Source organism: Scardinius erythrophthalmus, assembly GCF_964197995.2.
Source record: "Scardinius erythrophthalmus genome assembly, chromosome: 8".
Classification (NCBI taxonomy): domain Eukaryota; kingdom Metazoa; phylum Chordata; class Actinopteri; order Cypriniformes; family Leuciscidae; genus Scardinius; species Scardinius erythrophthalmus.
Genome location: NC_138228.1, coordinates 19,175,064 through 19,194,956, shown reverse-complemented (window position 1 = coordinate 19,194,956; position 19,893 = coordinate 19,175,064). Strand labels below are relative to the sequence as shown.

Below are 19,893 nucleotides of genomic sequence, written 5' to 3'. Positions count from 1 at the left end.
CAGTTGAGTTCTGGAAGTAAAAATGTTATTTATTTTTGCCACATGAAAATTATTTTCATTAGATTACTTCACAATGCTCTATGAGATACTTAATTTATTCCACAATAAAAATGTATTTAAGCATTGTCTTTTTTCTGGTTTTCTTTATTTTTTAATTTGTTTGATGAATAAATTAATTAATGGAAAGATACTTTGAGAACCAAAGCCCATCTATTTACATTTGATTTGGCAGCTTTCCTTAGTAATAAATGTGTATAACCTCAATGTTTATTGAAGTCAAAATCCAGTTTTAACACTACATGCCTTTTGAGCGAGGCTTTTAGCTTTTTTTCAGGTCCTCTATCTAGAATCTTGAAAACAATTGCACCTAAATGGCAAATTATAGGGTGAACATTTGATCACAAAAAAACTACTATGCACATAAAGTAAATGATATGAGATCAGCCCGGGTATGGTATTTTTCTGCAGCAACCTCCAGACTCAAAATAAATATTAAAACTTAATTTCACAGCATTTGCCTGCCTTATCAATAGGCCTGATTTATAGATGTGATTAAAGGCTTTGCAGTACTGTCTACTTGTCTACAGTGCAGTCAGCATGTGCACACAATATTGCATTATGCTCAGTTGAGGAAAGCATAGCATTTTCACTGTACCCTCTTTATAATTTATTAATTCACAGCAGCAAGTTCATCTAATCAATAAAAATGAACTATTGCCATTGTGCCTTTTGAACCCCGGCGGTGGCCTAAAGCACTTAACCACTTCATGTGACCGTCCCTATAATTAATGTTATGAATAAAAGCAGCTGTTAATGATATTCTTATCAGAAACACTGATTTTATAGACATTTAAAAGACAATAAATCCATGAATTAAGTGTCTCATATGTTTATGTTCAGTTTTACTGCTTGTTCTGTCATTCTGAACTCTGAATTCTCTCTCTCTCTCTCTCTCTCTCTCTCTCTCTCTCTCTCTCTCTCTCTCTCTCTCTCTCTCTCTCTCTCTCTCTCTCTCTCTCTCTCTCTCTCTCTCTCTCTCTCTCTCTCTCTCTCTCTCTCTCTCTCTCTCTCTCTCTCTCTCTCTATATATATATATATATATATATATATATATACTGTATATATATATATATATGGTGGACCATCACTGACTAGCAGTTGTGCAACTTATGTGAGACACATGCCAAAAATGTGCTGTAAAAATGTGCATGTTTAATACAGGGATGAAGAAAACAAAAGTAAATTTACTGAATTTAAAATAACAAAACTCCACATGACAATCTAGGAAGTGTGACATGACTATTATATTGACAAACCATGAAGGCTAACCACACATAAAAAAATATGAAGAATACAAAAAAATAAATAAAAAAATCGGAAATATGTTACAGTATGAGAAAGGGAAGAAAAAGGGCATGACACTTCTGTACAGTTTGGACCGTTTGATATCTAGGCCAGGTTATTATGACTACAGTCATAATATGGCCATAAAAGTCATTCGGCTGCACAGTGAGTCAGACAAACCCATATATGTGGGAGTTTCCAACTGCACTTGGGAAAAAAGAAAGAAAAAGTATTCGCAAAAAAAGGAAATTTGCAACTTAGTCATCTGGTTACATATTTACTATATGTTTATTTTATTATAAAAAAAGGCTTTATTATAATATGGATGTCTGCCTAAGGACTGTTGTATATGTGGAACACCTCATACTAAAAAGAAAACAAAAAAACCCAGAGAAATAATGTTGAACTTTTGCATGCTCGCATGAATAAAAAAGCATAAAATTAAGCATTAAGCAATATAGCACCCGAGCATATGCTCTATTGTGAATATATTCAATACAAACATGCAAATATAGATCACAATATATCTCAAGTGCTTTACTGCTTTAATAAGAAAAGTTTTTTATTAAAAATGTTTTTAATAAAATAAAATAAAACTTTTTTTTAAAGTGTACACCTCAAAATCTATGAACTTCCGTTCAAGGCGGTTTTATAGTATCACTGATATACTAGTGCATTATAATTCATTTTAGTTAGTTTTAGTACATTTTCCGACCTGGTTGAGATTAGTTTGGATGAAAAAAAAGGGGAAAAGAAAGCAGAATGAAACACAGACACAATCCACTGTCCTTCCTCCCACCTCTCCATACTCCCTGCATTTTCACATTAATGTCTACATATATCTTTATCCAGAGGGAGATTTAGGTTTAATGGAGTAAAGCCAAGGCATGTTTCTGACAGTATGACAATTTTGCCCATAAAACGATAGTATCTTCACTCCAACAGACCCATTAACTTTTCTCAACCCTCTCTCCATGGCATGCTGTTAAAACGGGTGTGCAACCCTGGAGGGCCACTTTTCGGCTAATAAACACACCTGAACCAGCTAATCATGTGTTGAATTCGGAACCACATCCTGTACATCAAATCAGCATATTAAAATGATTTCTGAAGGATCATGTGACACTGAAGACTGGAGTAATGATGTTGAAAATTCAGCTTTGCTACCAAAGGAATAAATTACATTTTTAAATATATTCAAATAGAAAACTGGCTCATGTGTGATGCAGGTGACACAAAGACATGAGCTGTTTGTCAAAATTATATGCAAAATGGGGATAAATAATTAGTGAATCATTAGACAATTGTTCAGCAAGCAAAACTAATACAAAGGTGCAGTAAGAAATATTAAACATGTGGTAGAAACCTGCCCTTCCTACAATTTAGAATTGAGGAATGAGAATAACAACAATAAAAACTACTCAACTTGGCTTGAAATCAATTATAGGAACGGCAAAGAGGTCACACATAAAACTACGACCAAAAACTAAAATAATAAAAGAAGGTGTGGGCAACTGTGAACATTTACAGCTATGTATTCAGTGGCGGAGCCAAGATATTTTCATTGGTGCGGCCAGGCAGGGGCCATCAACCAGTCCGGGATGGCACAGAAATGTTCATTATTCGAACATAAAAAATAAGTTTGACTATAACTTACTGGGCTACGTCTCCCAAAAGCATTGTAGGCCTAAAGTAGATCGTTGAACCATTGCCACCAATGGTCTCTGCGATCAACTTAGGTCACAATGCATTCGAGAAACGCAGCCCTGGACAGTTTTAGTGCCTACAACACTACTGAATACAATTCACGAGTTCACACTTACAAATAATCAGAAAGAGTAAGAGAGTATGTGTATTTAGCGTTCTGTCAGAGGGGAGGGCTCCATTTTTTTAGGTTTTGACGCTGCTTTAATCATCTCCACATTTAACCAAGTTGTATTTCCCCAGCTGTTCAGCGATAAATAAACTCAATTCTGGTCAAGATAAAAAAGACAGAAATGGCTAATTGTGAGCAGGGTGGCCAAGCTTCGGTCAATGGTGGCCACGGCCCCCTAGCTCCGCCCCTGGATGAATTATATTATTGTATTTTTAAACAGGAGGTAAAAACTGTCAGCTGATTCTGACCTTCCACTCAGAAGTCCATAGAGAGAGAACGCTGCTGGACAGGGTTACGTACCATCACCACATTGCGTCCACGGGCGAAAACATCATTGTAGCCGATGTCTTCCATCACACGTCTCTCCAGCCCCAGATCTTCATCTTCAAGTGCCTCGTGCAGACTCTGCGCGCTGTAAGCGTGTGAGCGCGGATCGTGCGTGAAAGGGTGCGAGCGCGAGCTGCTCCTGCGTCCGTGGAAACTGCCCCAGCCTCTGGCCCCGACAGCCGTACTCAGCTCCTCAGAGCCCTGCGAGAGATGATGCGCTCTGGTTGCCATAACAAAGGAGGCAGCGTTGCTTTGAGCTCCACAGTGATGCTCGTGGACGCAGCGGGACATGCTGGAGGACCGGCGGAGTTTCTGCAGACCCTCCAGCTCCTCCGACAGCTCGTCCGGCAGCTCAGCTTCCCGCATGGAGAACAGCTCATACTGAGGCGGCTCCAGCACCTCCTGCATCTCTGCAGTGCTGAATAAACCTTTACGGCTCAAAACCTGCAGGAGATAAGTACATATTAACAATGTCACATGTTGTTGCAAGTTAAACGTCCATGCACCAATAAATAAATAAATACTAGGGTTTTAATGCTTAACATCAGCGTAAAATACCGTTTCACGAACTATTCTACTTTAGTAATTTTATGTATTTCTGAGTGAAAAGGAAACTCTCGCCAAAATGCAACCTAGGGTCTTTTTGTTAATCTACCCGAGGCAAACTTTCGTTTAAAAGCATAATTAGAATGGAAACTCCACTTTTAAATTTGACCGTATTTTCGTTTTCGGTCAAATTGCCTTTTGAATGGGAGTGCTAGGGGCACGACTATGATAGCATCAAAATCGCTATTTTTAAAACACTAAGAAGGCTCGACATAACATGAAACTTTGCTTGAAGTATCACCAGGGACTCTACACATGAACTCGAGCATTGAGTAAACTCTGAGCATTTTAGTAAACTCTGTGTACACAAACAATGTTCTCAATGCTTGAGTTCATGTGTAGAGTATATCTACCACGAATATCTACCACAATTATTTATTGACTTCATCATGGATTTATTAAATGAAAAACTTGTTAAACTGAAAAACTCGAATTATAAAGGTGATAAGTAATTTAAAGTAAATATATGTATATTATATATGTAAATATATATATATATATGTATGTATGAAGACTTCAGATGCAAAAGCCTCAAAGTGCCATATGAAATTTCCTTCTAGAATGATAATTTTTATCAAGCTTGTATGTTTATGTTCAGTTATTTAACTTTAATGGCAATGAAAATTACCTATTAATTGTCATTAAAGTGAAATTACTTAACTTAAACATACGAGCTTGAAAAAAATGCTCATTTTAGAAGAAAATTTCAAATGGCACTTAGAGGCTTTTGCATCTGAACTCTTCATATATATATATATATATATATATATATATATATAAAATGCAAGACAAAATTAGAAGATCATTGCAAAATGGAATTTGGCACAATAATCGTTTTACCTCCATTATCTTGTATTTTTTTTAATAATGGAAGCCACAACCGTCCGGATGATGTTTTCCATAAATCAACCCTTGCTATTGGTCAAACAAACAGCCCCAAAGTCACACCATTGGCTGAGTCAATATTGCAGTGCTGCTAAAGCTGAAATAAACAAAAGCACTAGTAATGTTTTGATAGCGCCAGTGTTTACTTTTTTTCAGGGAAGTCAACCTACAAACGGCTTATGTATATAAGAGGCTGAATTGGTTGAAAATGTATATAACTTTAAAGTGAATTTCTGACACCTAGGAGGCTGGTAATTTGTCATTCTAAATGGTGATTTCTCAATATGAATAGTCACCTTCTTTCTCGGCTGCTTCATCTGTATAAATACAGATATGATGAGAAGAAGAAAAACAACACCAGTGGCCAGTCCAATCACAGTGCAATGAGTTTTACTCATATTCTGGAAAAAACCTTTAGACTTCTTTTCTGAGAGACGGGACAACAAAGACAAAATAAAGCAGAAGAGGACAGGGTCATGAGTGAGGAAAAATTCATATTTTCCACCTAAATCAGAACAATGACAATAAAACTGAATTTATGAATCCTTATTACCGCTTTACATAACCAGGGCTCATGGCATTTTCTGCACTCCATAATAACCCTCAAACATATGACGTCCAATCCTTCATAGACTAATAATTCAGAATGCAGAAATATCATGTGCTTTATATACTCAACATTCATTTAGTGGACATCAGTTCATTGAGGTCAAACCCCTGAAGGAGGGAATCTAGTTCTGTGAAAGATATCGACAAAAACATTGATTTGCTTGCAAAATTCTTAAGAAAGCTTTTGCATCTCATTAGCGACACTAGCTGGAAAACGGTCATGTGAAAGCACATTTTTACCTTTGCAATTGTTCTCATCCCAGGGAAACACACAGTTCTGAACACCATTACAGACCAGAGTATTGTTGATGCACATGTTGCTGTGACAGAAAAATGCACTGGCCGAACACGGAGCTGCAAAACAAAGTTTTTAAAAGATTAGTTCACCTCAAAATGAAAATTTTCTGATAATTTACTCACCCCAAAGCCATCCAAGATGTTCATGTCTTTCTTTCTTCAGTGGAAAAGAAATTAATTTTTTGAGGAAAAAAATTCAGGATTTTTCTCCACACAATGGACTTCAATGGTAACCAAATTGTTAAAATCCAAATCAATGCAGTTTCAAAGGGCTCTGCACGATCCCAGCTGAGCAATAAGGTCTTATCTAGCGAAACGATCGGTCATTTTCTAAACAAAATTAAAATGTTTATACTTTTTAACCACAATTGTTCGTCTTGTGCTGGTCTGCGACGCGCCAGGCATTACATAATCACGTTGGAAAGGTCACGCGTCACGTCATCTATTTGTATACAAGTTATTTGTCTGTGTACTCCCTTTCAAAAAGGTAGGGAAGGGCGAAAAATTCCATCTCATTTTCTCCTCCAACTTCAAAATCGTCCGACATCTTTGTTTTAATTTATTATTATTATTTTTGTATTTTTTTTTCGTGACCTTTCCAACGTGATGACGTAATACAGTACGTGGCGCATCTCAGAGATGGTACAAGACGGGCATTTGTGGTTAAAAAGTATATATGTATTTTTGTTTTATAGAAAATGGCCGATCGTTTCGCTAGATAAGACCCTATTGCTCAGCTGGGATCGAGCAGAGCCCACTTCAAAGCCCTTTGAAACTGCATTGATTTGGACTTCAACAATTTGGTAACCGTTGAAGTCCATTGTGTGGAGAAAAATCCTGAATTTTTTTCCTCAAAAAACTTAATTTCTTTTCCACTGAAGAAAGAAAGACATGAACATCTTGGATGGCATTGGGGTGAGTAAATTATCAGGAAATTTTCAATCTAACTAATCCTTTAAAGGGATAGTTCACTTTGAAATTAATTTTTGATATGTTTTAGCTTACCTCAAGGACATCCAAGATGTAGGTGTCTTTTTTTCCACAGTAGTTTCAATTTTGATATTTTTAGGTCAAACCGTTCTTGTCTGTCAGTCATATAATGCAGGTCGATGGACACTGTCTCAAAACACAAGCACAGAGTCCAAATTAAAACAATTCCCCATCGTCCAAATGAAACAATTCCCCATCATAAGTACACATTGATGGCCTAAGACACGAATCGAGCGGTTTGTGTGAGAAAACGAACAGTATTTATATCGTTGTTATCTCTTGAAAACAGCACACGTCCAAATGATCTGACGGCGCGGGCGGGTATAGATATATACATAGATGTCGCCTTGGCTACGGTTTCGTTCCAATGAACTGCAGTAGCCAAGGCGCCATCTATGAATATATCTATACCCGCCCGCGCCGTCAGATCATTTGGACGTGTGCTGTTTTCAAGAGATAACAACGATATAAATACTGTTCGTTTTCTCACACAAACCGCTCGATTCGTGTCTTAGGCCATCAATGTGTACTTATGATGGGGAATTGTTTCATTTGGACGATGGGGAATTGTTTTAATTTGGACTCTGTGCTTGTGTTTTTAGACAGTGTCCATCGACCTGCATTATATGACTGACAGAAAAGAACGGTTTGACCTAAAAATATCAAAATTGAAACTACTGCGGAAAAAAAGACACCTACATCTTGGATGTCCTTGAGGTAAGCTAAAACATATCAAAAATTAATTTCAAAGTGAACTATCCCTTTAATGAGATGAAAGCTAGACAAACATGCAATGCCCATAATATCCACACGGTGGACCTCTTACACCACATGTTTGAAATCTAGTACCAATGGTTAGTTATTGTGTCATGCAAAACTACTGAAGTACAATATTCTGACAGATTTTTAGTTAAAGATTGTTTTTGTGTGCTTTTTATAGTTATAATGTAATACTAGACAAAGGATTGAAGATAAAGGACAATTTTACCCAAAAAGTTATTAAAATCTATAAAAATTTGCTGACAAAAATAAAATCTCCTTTTGCATTCAATGGAAAAATAATCCAATGTGTATAGAACGACATGAGGGTAGTGACAGAATTTTCCTTTTTTTGGTGACCTATACATTTAATAAAATTACAGAGAGTAAAAAGGTTTGTGAATGCTTACGTTCAGAAAAGACCGTAAAGAGCATACGGAACCGACTCAGTTTGCTGTTCTCGTCGGCCCACATTCGAACAACACCCACGGGATTATCAAGTGTAATGTCATTGGCAACAGTGCTGCAGAACTTGGCCTTTAGATCTTCAATGGCATTACTGCCTTCATAGATCGCAACAAAGTTTTTCTTGCACTCATTTGAGTTCTCCATCTGATACTCCAGAAAGCGGAGATAGATCTGTGTGTGAAATAGACACAAACAGAGACAGGTAATGCTACTGTAAGTATGTATAATGGTACACACAGGGCTCTACACATCCTTGATGTGTCATTACAAGTGCACAGTTAATGAGAGTGATTCCTTCAGAGTGATCACGGGTGAATCTGACTGCAGTAGATGTGAAAGATATGAATAAAAATTATGTTATTTCAGCCAGCGCACATACCTGTATTTTTCGGTCGAAGTCCATAGTAATCGATTGTCGAGTTCACGCGCGTGATCATAGGTAACTAAACCTATGCGGGTGAACTCGGCAATCGATTACTACTGTATGGACTTCGACCGAAAACAGGAAGAAAATACAGGTATGTGCGCTGACTGAAATAACATCATTTTTATTCATATCTTTCACATCTATTGCAGTCAGATTCACCGTGTTCACTCTGAAGGAATCACTCACATTGGCTGGACACTTGTAATGACACATCAAGGATGTTAAGAGGCTAAAAGCAGGTTTAAAACTTGCCCCATTGAAGTCAACAGGGTGCAAATTTTAAAAAGAGGATAACACGGTGTAGGCAACACCGATTTTTGTCATTGTTCTCTGTATTGACAGCACTCCAAATTTACAAAAAAATTAGCTCAATGTTAAAATTGACCGGAGTTCTCCTTTAATTTACACAAAACCTGTAAAATAAAAATCTGAAGTTGAATGTTAAAATTTGCACTCGCAGACAATAGTCACAAACCTGTATTCTAAATTTGAAGCTGCAGACAAGTAGTCGCAAATGTGTAAAATGACATTCTCAGAAATACAATGACAGACACAAACTTGTAATTTACATTTAATATTACATTCACATTCGCAGTGCAACCTCAATTATGCACTTGCAACTTGTCAAATCTGTCACTGTAATTTCATATTTCGCACCTTGACTTGTGCTACTCTTTTCGCGATATATTAGGTGCAATAACTTGTGCAATTGAAACTCAGTGGCGGCGAGAGAGAGGGTGTTCAAATGAGCCGTTTTATTGGTTGGCGCCTAGCCAATGAAATAGGACTTCTATTGTACGCGATTATGTCACGAAACCCGCGTCCTCTGGGACGATCTGAAATGCTAACTTGGCATTAGACTGATGTTCGTGTACAAGTATGAATATTTATTGTACATGTTCTCAAATTCACATCTACATGCTCTCGAGTTTTGCTACTTTTTTACCTTCATAAAATATTGTCTGGTTTTGCTCTATTTCATCAACTAAAATAGTTCCAAACAAAGTCACAGCTGAGCCGCTGCATATATCCGAGAAAAGACACAGCGAGGTTTTGTTGAGGAATGAATTTGATTTGGGTGAATGAAAGATTCAGTGACCCATTCACAAATGCTGTGTCTCAATTCAGAGGCTGCATCCTCCGAAGGCTGCATTCAAACCATGTCACCACGGTACGACGAAGGCTGTCCCAATTCAAAAGCTCCTTCAAATGCATCCTTCGTTTCCTATGAAATGAAGGATAAAACAGATGGACCATTCGCGGCCTCACGTAAACTGCTCTAGAGCAGGGGAGACGTGTTCTCTGGAGTGACGAATCACGCTTCCGTCTGGCAATCCGATGAACAAGTCTGGGTTTGGCGGTTGGCAGGAGAACGGTACTTGCCTGACTGCACTGTGCCAAGTGTAAAGTTTGATGGAGGGGGGATTATAGTGTAGGGTTGTTTTTCAGGGGTTGGACTTGGCCCCTTAGTTCCAGTGAAAGGAACTTTTAAAGGTGTCCCGTTCTTCGTGATCCCATGTTTCAAACTTAAGTTAGTGTGTAATGTTGTTGTTAGAGTATAAAAAATATCTGTAAAATGATAAAGCTCAAAGTTCAATGCCAAGCAAGATATTTTATTTAACTTAAGTCGACTACATCGAACGGCCCGTTTGGACTACATCCCTCTACTTCCTTCTTTAATGACGTCATTAAAACCGTTCTTTGACTAACCTCCGCCCACAGGAATGCTCCCTCAACTCTACCGAAATTTGTTTATGTAACGTTACTTGCGCACTTCTAATAACTTACTGTGTTTACTCAGCTCTTACGGTGATTTTCTGTAGTAAAACTGACGCTTTATCTTTTGTGTGATGTACAATAAACTTTATTAAACTCATCAGTATATGTTTGATCATCATTCAGACAGCAGACTTGTAGGCTATTAATAAATAATGGATACATACAAGCAGCAGATGACAAATACGTTATAATAACCGTAATTAAACTACTAAACTACACCTGTTTCATCTCTATACAGCACTCTGACTCTGTAGGCATTATTGTCCGACTCGAAATGAACACGTTACTGAGAGTTTCTGATATTATCATCATTCCGTGAGATGAAATTGTCCTGAGAGACTGAGCGCGAGCTCATGAAGCTCCGCCCCCTGTGTCGTCCGGCAGCAGCTTATTTGCATTTAAAGGGCACACACTAAAACAGCGTGTTTTTCTGAGCCTCAAAAAATGACAATTTAAACATGCTGTAAAAAATGATCTGTTGGGTATTTTGAGCTGAAACTTCACATACACACTCTGGGGACATCAGAGACTTATTTTACATCTTGTGAAAAGGGGCATAATACGGGACCTTTAATGCTTCAGCACACCAAGACATTTTCATGCTCCCAACTGTGTGGGAACAGTTTAGGGATGACCCCTTCCTGCTCCAACATGACTGTGCACCAGTGCTCAAAGCAAGGTCCATAAAGACATGGATGAGTGAGTTTGGTGCGGAGGAACTTGACTGGCCTGCACAGAGTCCTGACCTCAACCCTATAGAACACCTGTGGGATGAATTAGAGCGGAGACTGCAAGGTTACTTTCACTTATCAACAGCAGCTGTCACAGTTGCTAGGCGACAATAACAGTCCTCCGTAGTCTAGACCATCTCATTTAACAACGTTCAGTCTGACCTTCGCACCCTCGAAGGCTTGGCCTTTGAAGTCCAAGTCCTTTGAAGGATGCAGAATTTGAATTGGGACACAGCCAATAGTTCCTGAAAGAATCAGCTGTTTCGAATGAATCTATTGAATGAATGATTCAGTAACAAAGACAGTGACTTGTTGCCACCTACTGGTGGGTTTAGTTTCATTTTTAAAGTACCATTTCAATTATTTTAATAATTAAATATTTCTATATTCAAAACTTTACATTTTAATTTGACATAAAAGATGACATTTAATAAGGTTAGAAGAAAATGCCTCCTACAAAGGTTAAAAAAACATCCCTGGAAATAAATTTAAGGAGGCAAATATTCCCCAGTAAGTTGATCAGAAAGTGCACCTTAATTTTTGACTGTGCTCCTAATTATTTTTTTAATTAGGGAGCTCAAGTACTCCTAAAAATAAAAGTAATTGTAGAGCCCTGGCATATAAAGTTTTATTATAATGCTCTATGACATTTTTTTTATTCTAATTCTGTGGAAAATATTTTATATAAAGACGCTGAACTACATAATTGCTCATTCTTCCAACCTATTTCCTAGCTGTACTAGTTTCATGGTCACTATCCTCTCACATAATAATGTCCATTTATTTATTTATTTGGTAAAAAGTTGTGTAAGAAGCAGGATAGCATACATTTATATAAAATGAACCCCCTCCATGGTGATGCAAAACCATCTACTTGATCTCAGTGACTGTACATGATTCCCTTACTATAATCAATGTGAGAGGAACAGATGTTTACCCATGGCTGCATTACTAACCTTAGACATCGGTGGAGCTCGTATGGTCCAAATGCAATCCAATGCTTCTCCTGATTTCACCTTGTTTTCCTCATCAACTTGACTAGATTTGATTACACCATCTGATCCAGACATTTCAAACTGACAGTCTGAGGGGAAGAGACAACAGTAAAGATAAAGACAATTAAATTAACATTATAGCATTCAAATATTATAACATTATAGCTTGAGAAAGAAACCCGAGAGTCTGCAGACAGCAGCTGGGAAAAGTAATACTAATAAATTCTGGGGCACTGAAATATTTAGGAGTTTACATAACTGATGCACTAAAGATGGAATTTACATATATATTTGTTGGGCTCTGTAACCATCGCAACTGAAAAAGAGAACACATAAAGTGGTATTCTGATGGATAGCAAAACCTTCAAAAAATCTAGCACTAAGAAAAAGTCTGTTTCTGCAGAACATGCCAGTACAGGTTTAGTTGTTTATTGTAAATATTTAAATTATTGGTGCACAAAAAAATCAATAAAAAAATACGTATATATATATATATATATATATATATATATATATATATATATATATATATATATATATATATATATATATATATATATAGATTCTTAAACAGATTTCACATAAGAAGTCGTTTTGCAGAAGCTTTTATCCAAATCAATAAGTGGGACAAACCCCCTGGAATAACCACCTCCCAACCCATGCTCCATATATAAGTGTTATCCGTTTACCTGGAATGGGATTCAAGAGTCCTCCAACATGGAGATGAAAATCAGGATCTGGATGCAAGTGGGGTTTTTGGATTTAAAAAAAAAATCAAGTGCAACAAAATGAATACAAAAGGAGCAGAGCAAAAAGGCATTAGAGTAAATGATTCTAAGATCTAATTGCATGAAGAATTGCAAGATGCATTTACCTGCAGCATATGAATACTCCACCCTGAAACCCATGCCTTCCAGCTCCTCGTCACTAATAAATCTGATCCACATGAAGCGTCCCGAGGAGGTGACAATCCCTGGACTCTTCGCCCCGCAGAACCGATTAATCAACGGAGAGAAAACAAACGGCCCATCACGGATTTCAATGTTATCAAAGCGGCACTCGAAGGACGGCTCGATGTAGTAGATGTCATCGAAGGCGAGCTGGATTCTCTTCCGTGGATGGGCTGATGTAGACGAGAAAGAGGTTATGACTAGACTGAGAAACATACACTACTGTTCAAAAGTTTGGGGCCGGTAAGATTTTTATAAGAAGTCTCTTCTGCTCACCAATACTACATTTATTTGATCAAAAATACAGAAAAAAACTGTAATATTGTAAAATATCAACATCATTACTTGAGTGTTCAGTGTCACATGATCCTCCAGTAATCATTCGAATATGCTGATTTGTTGCTCAAGATTTTATTATTATCAATTTTAAAATCAGCAATTTAATTCCTTTTTTTTTTTTTAGGATTGTTTGATAATTAGATTTATAATTTATTTCTATTTATTTGAAATAGAACTCTTTGGAAACATTATAAATGTCTTTACTGTAACTTTTGATCAATTTAATGCGTCTTTGCTGAATAAAATTCTATCAAATTAAAGAATTAATTTCTTTATAAAAATAAAACGGTTGCAGTGCATGTTTTACCAAAACAACAAATAGGAAAGAATAAGCATCTCTGCTAGTGAAAGTGAGACTCATACCCTCCAGTATGTACACACACTCCTTGTTTGGTGGGTAGGTGTTGGGGTAGTTTGGGGAACTGAATGATCCTCCATTTGCGGTCTGGATCAAAGTTCCACAGTGAGCAGGTTTCTTATCCTCAACAGCCACATTCTGAGGCAAAGCTAACAGCGCACACACACACACACACACATACAGAGAGACACAAACACACACACACACACAGACAAGCTGATCTACATTAAAGGTAATGGTTATTAAAGCAAAACATGTTGTTGTTTTTTTATTAATTAATTAAAATCTCTCTCACACTGGAAATATAATAACATGTGGCTTAGCAGGCAAGTTCGTAATTCAAACTTAAAATGTAAATGTAAATGTAACTTACCTTGAGTTTTCTGTGCCAATGCAAAGCCCTCCTCTATCAGGATAAGCAGAACCAAGGCTGCAAGAAAACATTTTTTTTAATTATTACAATTTAAAATAGCTGTTTTCTATTTGAGGATATTTTCAAATGTCATTTATTCCTGTGACGTAATGCTGAATTTTCAGCATCAATACTCCAGTCTTCAGTGTCACATGATCCTTCAGAAATCATTCTAATATACTGATTTGCTGCTCAAGAAACAGTTATTATTATTATTATTATCAATGTTGTAACCAGTTGTGCTGATTAAATATTTTTGTGGAAACCAGGACTCTTTTCTAGAAAGATATAAAGAACAGCATTTATTTAATTTTTTTAAAAGCCTTTTATCTTTTGAAACATTATAAATGTATTTACTGAGCAATACTGCAAAAGGTGGATGTTATATTGTGTCATGTTAATTAAGTTTAAAATAAAAATTCAACATGCCCCCTAACTCATGATATACATCCACAGGTTCAGAGCTTCCAATTTACATGGTTTATTAAAAAGAAAATGACACCTGTCCAGGATTTGAACCCAGAAAGTTTTACGATAATAGCTCTATCTTCATGTCATTGATAATGCTGAACAACAAAGGTTTTTAAACTGAAGCACGTGTTAGACAGGGTTGTGTTTAGGTCATTGCATGTGATTTTCGTGACATGAGAGGTTGAGAGTTAGAATTCAAATTCTAATATTATCAAACCGATTTCTGCAATTTCATAAGACGTGATGGGAAGTTGTACAGTGAGATAAATCAATTACTAATATTTGCTCATGTTTCTTACCAAATAATGGAGTATTATGTAGATTTCTAAACTAAACTTGTAGCAGACAACTGCCATTTACAGTATAAATGACTAATTATGTCATACTGTTCATGCATTTGTAAAGTGTGGTTTCACTGAGGGTTTGTAGAAGAAGCTGTAAATGATGTTATGACCTGGATGAATGAAAACAATCTCAAATTCCATTAACAAAAATACTATGGTACTACTATGGTCCCATTGGAATGTTATGGTATTCTTTTAAGTATTTTGGAGTACCAAGCGTTGTCAAACCATTACAACTGAAATTTGAAGTTTGAATGCTGCATTGAGATTTAAATGGCACAGTATAATTGACGATTTTGGCTAGTTAAATGAAGAGAGACAAAGATGCTATTAAGTCAATTATGAAAACATTTTACAGTGAGGCAAATTCATTCAGCACAACGGTATAGCCATCTGATATAACCACTGTACTATGGTAATACCACAGTAGGATATTGTAAATGTAGCCTTCATTATATTTACAATTCTCAAAACACGTTTGACACTTGAAAAAATACACGTTAACAGATTTAGACAGGCAAAAATAGCATTCAACTACAACAAACTCACCTTCATGCATTTCCACTTTGACTGAACACTTTTGCTCTCGTGAGATTTGCTGTCTACATTTTCAGCGACATGAAGTTAAGACTGTCGCAATACAGTTCTGCAACAGATTTCATGAGAAGCATCATCGTTCCTAGAATAAATTTGAAAAAATCCATTGAAAGCACTCAAATTAAACGGCATACGGCTAGGCGTTGGCAGAAACTCTTGAGCGGTGTGCTTCTGAGCAGCGAGTATTATTCATTGTGACACTGAGTGAGAGAGAGAGAGAGAGAGAGAGAGAGAGAGAGAGAGATGGGGGGTATGGGGGGCTTGGCTCATGAATATTAATTAATTTCATCACGACCTACACACAGTTTGTATTAATAATGTTATTATATAATTTTATGTTATGTATAATACGACATTAATATAGCCTACTATTATTTTTTATTATATTTATATTGTAGATATTTATATATGTAAATATATTTATAATATTTAAATATTAGAAATATATATAATGCGAAATCATATGTATATGTGACTATAAATTATAAATAATTAAACATAATCTGTCATGACAATGCCAGCAGCATCCGAACTGCTTTAGGCACTCAGTCATGTCTGAGGTCAGAACTACCATATTTTAGTACAACGTCCCCTTGGAATTATAAGGTTCTATCTGACATTTTTGTCAAAATTTAGTTATTCACAGATTCTTATTCTGTGACCACTTCTTTACATTATGTGGAACTTTTTATTTAGAAAATAAAAAGGTTCTTTCTACACAGTCGAATGGAATGCAAAAACTTTAAAGCTCAATATCTCAAAACTGCTCAGAACGCAGATAGAACCTTATAATTCCAAGGGGACGACTAATATTTTGTGCAGCATTGCGTCCTTGCACAAAATGTGGAGGCGGCACAGAGCCTGTACAGAGCAGTCTTAACTCAGCTGTGTAAAGGTGACTTAGGTTCTCAATCCTGGTCCAGGGGACCCAACAATACCTCACATTATGGGCGTCTCCCTGGACACACACATTCCAGGTCTTGAACTCTCTATTAATGAGCCGATAAGTTGTCAGTCAGTTATGTTTGTATGTCAGTCAGTTATGTTTATTCCAGGACCAGGATTGAGAACCACAGCTCTAGGAAGATTACAAAGAAGCATCCGCATGACCTAAGTAATATTCACGAGCTAAGTCTTGATAGATTCGTAATATTGCAGATGGGGTCCACACAGCTGTTGAAGACAAGGGATTTGAGACTTAACACTGGTCACTCGGAAGGGTCTGTCCCACCCATGCACGCCTGGTAAGCAGTATGGGGACTGTAATGATGATGCATGTTGCAGAAGCTGATTACATGGTTGCTGTAAGGAAGGATATTCTAATAATATCGGCCTTTGTGTGATCACGTAATGCATTGACTGTCAAGGCTTGTTGCACACTATAGCTTTAATCACCTTTAATCTTGGCAAGCATCGCCATTATTATTGCTCATAGAGCCTTGACCCTCAGTATTAAACTTTGTATGTTGTCCCACACTGTTTGTGGTATACAATATGAATTATGCGGCTCTAAGCGATCAGATTTATGATTTTTGCTCAGAATATAGCTGGAGATAATCTTGCAGCCATCAAACCTGGCAAATTATTTCCCATAATTGTATATTGAAATATGCATAATCATTTTCATCCTGTGCATGTTAAACCCATATTCAATTAACAGCCCAGATTTTAAAGTCTGTGCTACAGGTTTCAAAAGTAATTGGGGGGTGTTATCAAAGCCTCTTGAATGAAGCTCTAGGCCGGTTAAATGATCATTTTCTCTGCTTAAATGATCACAGAACAGTTATTTTCCAACAGTTATCCCCAACAAGACCATGCCTGCCAACTAACATAAAAAGGGCTTTCATAAATAACTTAAGCTGCCAGTGATGTATGATGGCACTCATTTGCAATTCAAATGAAGTTCAAACTCCCTTTCATCTCTTACTGAGGAGATGAGATTCTCACCTGAGAATAGAGATTCTGCCACATTCATTTGCAATGGCCTAGATAATGCAATGAAACCACTCTGTGGGGAAGTCAGTGTGCAACCAAAGAGGTATGGGTGTCCACATTCATGTGATGCACATCTAGGCCACGTGTTACTTAAGAGAACAATGCATTGATGGATGCCTGAATGGTTTCAGGGTGTTTTTCTTAACAAGTAAAAAGATGAATGCAAAATGATTTTAGCTGCTACAATCACAGCAGGTTTGTTTCTGTAGGCAGAAAACTGAAACAGAAAGACAACATTGTGCCATAAGGAGAAAACAAATGTTTATTTAATCCTGTTATCATGTTTTATTTATGAATGTAGAATATTATTCCAAAAATGTGTCTTCCGAACTTTTATCAATGGAAGAGCCACTTTGATATAAAGTGTTTTGGAAATGTATCAGGTAAAATGATTTGTGAAAATCACATTGATTAACATATCTTATTTATATCATATTTAGCTTTTTCAAAAGAACCAAGTTTGAGCAAAATGTAACAAAAAAGTCATTCAGTCTTTAACAGTGTGCAATGTGATCATTCCTGTAATGCTGTTAAAAAAAAACTTAATTCAAAGGATGCAATGAAATCATTTTTATATTGGATTCAAAATAAAACTCAAAAAGTTCAAAAAGAGCAGCAGTGATGGCATTATTTTTGCAGCGTCTAAGTTCATGACTTGTATCTGTCTGCACGCGACTGCAGATCTAGTCAATCTTGCTGTCGCGTCTGGTTGAGTGTTGAAGGATTAAGAAAAGAGTCAAATCTTTTTGTTAATCTGGTGCTTTGTGGAGAGAGAGGGGGAGAAATTGCTAGTCGGTTTCCTGTCAGCTAACTTAATTTCAAGGAAATAAAAAACAAAATGTACTATCTATGCAAAACCATGTGTGAACCAGTGAACCCAGACATGTAAACCATTTTACTTTATTTTATTTTTATATGAATAATATTCATATTTAAGAATTATTTTAATAATTTTATATATTAAATGTTTAAATTAAATAAGCACTAATTTTATATAAATATGTGTTTGTATGTATCTGCAAAGCTAACTGAATTTTGAGAGTGGAAGAAAGCCAAGTAACTTAATCCAAAAACACTTACGACAGCCATATATAGTATGGCTATGCACTTTTTTGATTTATGGGAACTTTCCATATGTTTATACTGAACAAACTGTATGTTTTATACCCTAAACACAAGCCTCACAGAAAAAAAACAACATAAAAACATAATTTAGTGTGATTTATATTAACTTCCTCATGGGGACCAAAAAAAAAAGGTAAAGGTAAAAAATGACTGGTATTATTATCTTTGTGGTCCCCACAATGTAGGATTTACCAGATTTACCAGGATCACACACACACACACACTGACACACACACTCAATGTATACGATCTTATTCATTTTCTGGGTTCATCAGCAGGGCATTAAGGGTTTTGCATCCTTCAGATTCATCAAAACCATCTGATCCTATTGTCATCTAACACACACACAATAAATATGTCGTCCTAAGATAATGCACAACCACGACATCAACTCTTATCAGAATCAGTTACACTATAAGCTTCATATAAGATGCTTAATATTAACTTTCAATTTATATATTCTTTCAAACCTACAGCAGAACCGCACAGAATACATGGTATGCAGTTAAACCCAGTATAGCCATATGTGTGATTTGAGGGGTTAAGTCCAGGAAACATTCTGGATTAGAATATGCCATGTGACAGCGCACACAATCAGACTGATTCCGAGATGACATCAAAGATATAAGTGATTTTCTTCAGATATTTCAAAGGGTGTGTGACGTTAACCGTGGCTTTAGTAATGTTCTCTTCTCAGAAAGAGACGGTCTTCTGTCTGCCATTCTTTACAATTGTATAAATTCTTGTCATATATCTTCTAATTATCTAAATTTGTTAGATGACAAAATTTCTTTTTAAATAAACCTTCAGAAAAGCAGCTTTAAGACTTTGCAAATCAGCCAAAGAGCAAAAACTAAGTGGCAAAGAATATCTATCTGTCATCTATCATTAAACAAAGCTTTACAGGCATGATTTACAATATTGCCAAGGTAGTCTAACACATAATTTAAATCAAATTACATAAAAAATAAAAAATATTATATTATTATATTCTAGGTTATTTACTGAATCTGTAATTTAAACTACACTGTAAAAAAAAAAGTAGTTTTACGGAATTTTACTGTTTTATTTTACAGATTTTTCATGTATTTTTTTAATGTGGTAAAAAACGTCAAATTACACAAATAGACTGAAAATGTATTTCCTGTGTAAAATTACATGAAAAACATGTAAATGTCATATTACCGTTTTTTTACGGGGATTCTTTTT

The 19,893-nt window shown here is 36.2% G+C and overlaps 1 protein-coding gene across 1 annotated transcript; it reads right to left on the bottom strand.

Moving 5' to 3' along the window:
- Nucleotides 1–1,197: 1,197 nt before the first annotated feature.
- On the bottom strand, nucleotides 1,198–15,526 carry neto2b (neuropilin (NRP) and tolloid (TLL)-like 2b; the record flags this gene model as incomplete). Its single annotated transcript, XM_081371860.1, has 10 exons — nucleotides 1,198–3,991; nucleotides 5,335–5,465; nucleotides 5,888–6,001; nucleotides 8,104–8,332; nucleotides 12,055–12,182; nucleotides 12,783–12,830; nucleotides 12,968–13,216; nucleotides 13,746–13,889; nucleotides 14,114–14,170; nucleotides 15,517–15,526. 10 exons carry the CDS (start codon nucleotides 15,524–15,526, stop codon nucleotides 3,476–3,478), a joined length of 1,626 nt encoding a protein of 541 aa, XP_081227986.1. The 3' UTR covers nucleotides 1,198–3,475.
- Between the last annotated feature and the right edge of the window lie 4,367 nt (nucleotides 15,527–19,893).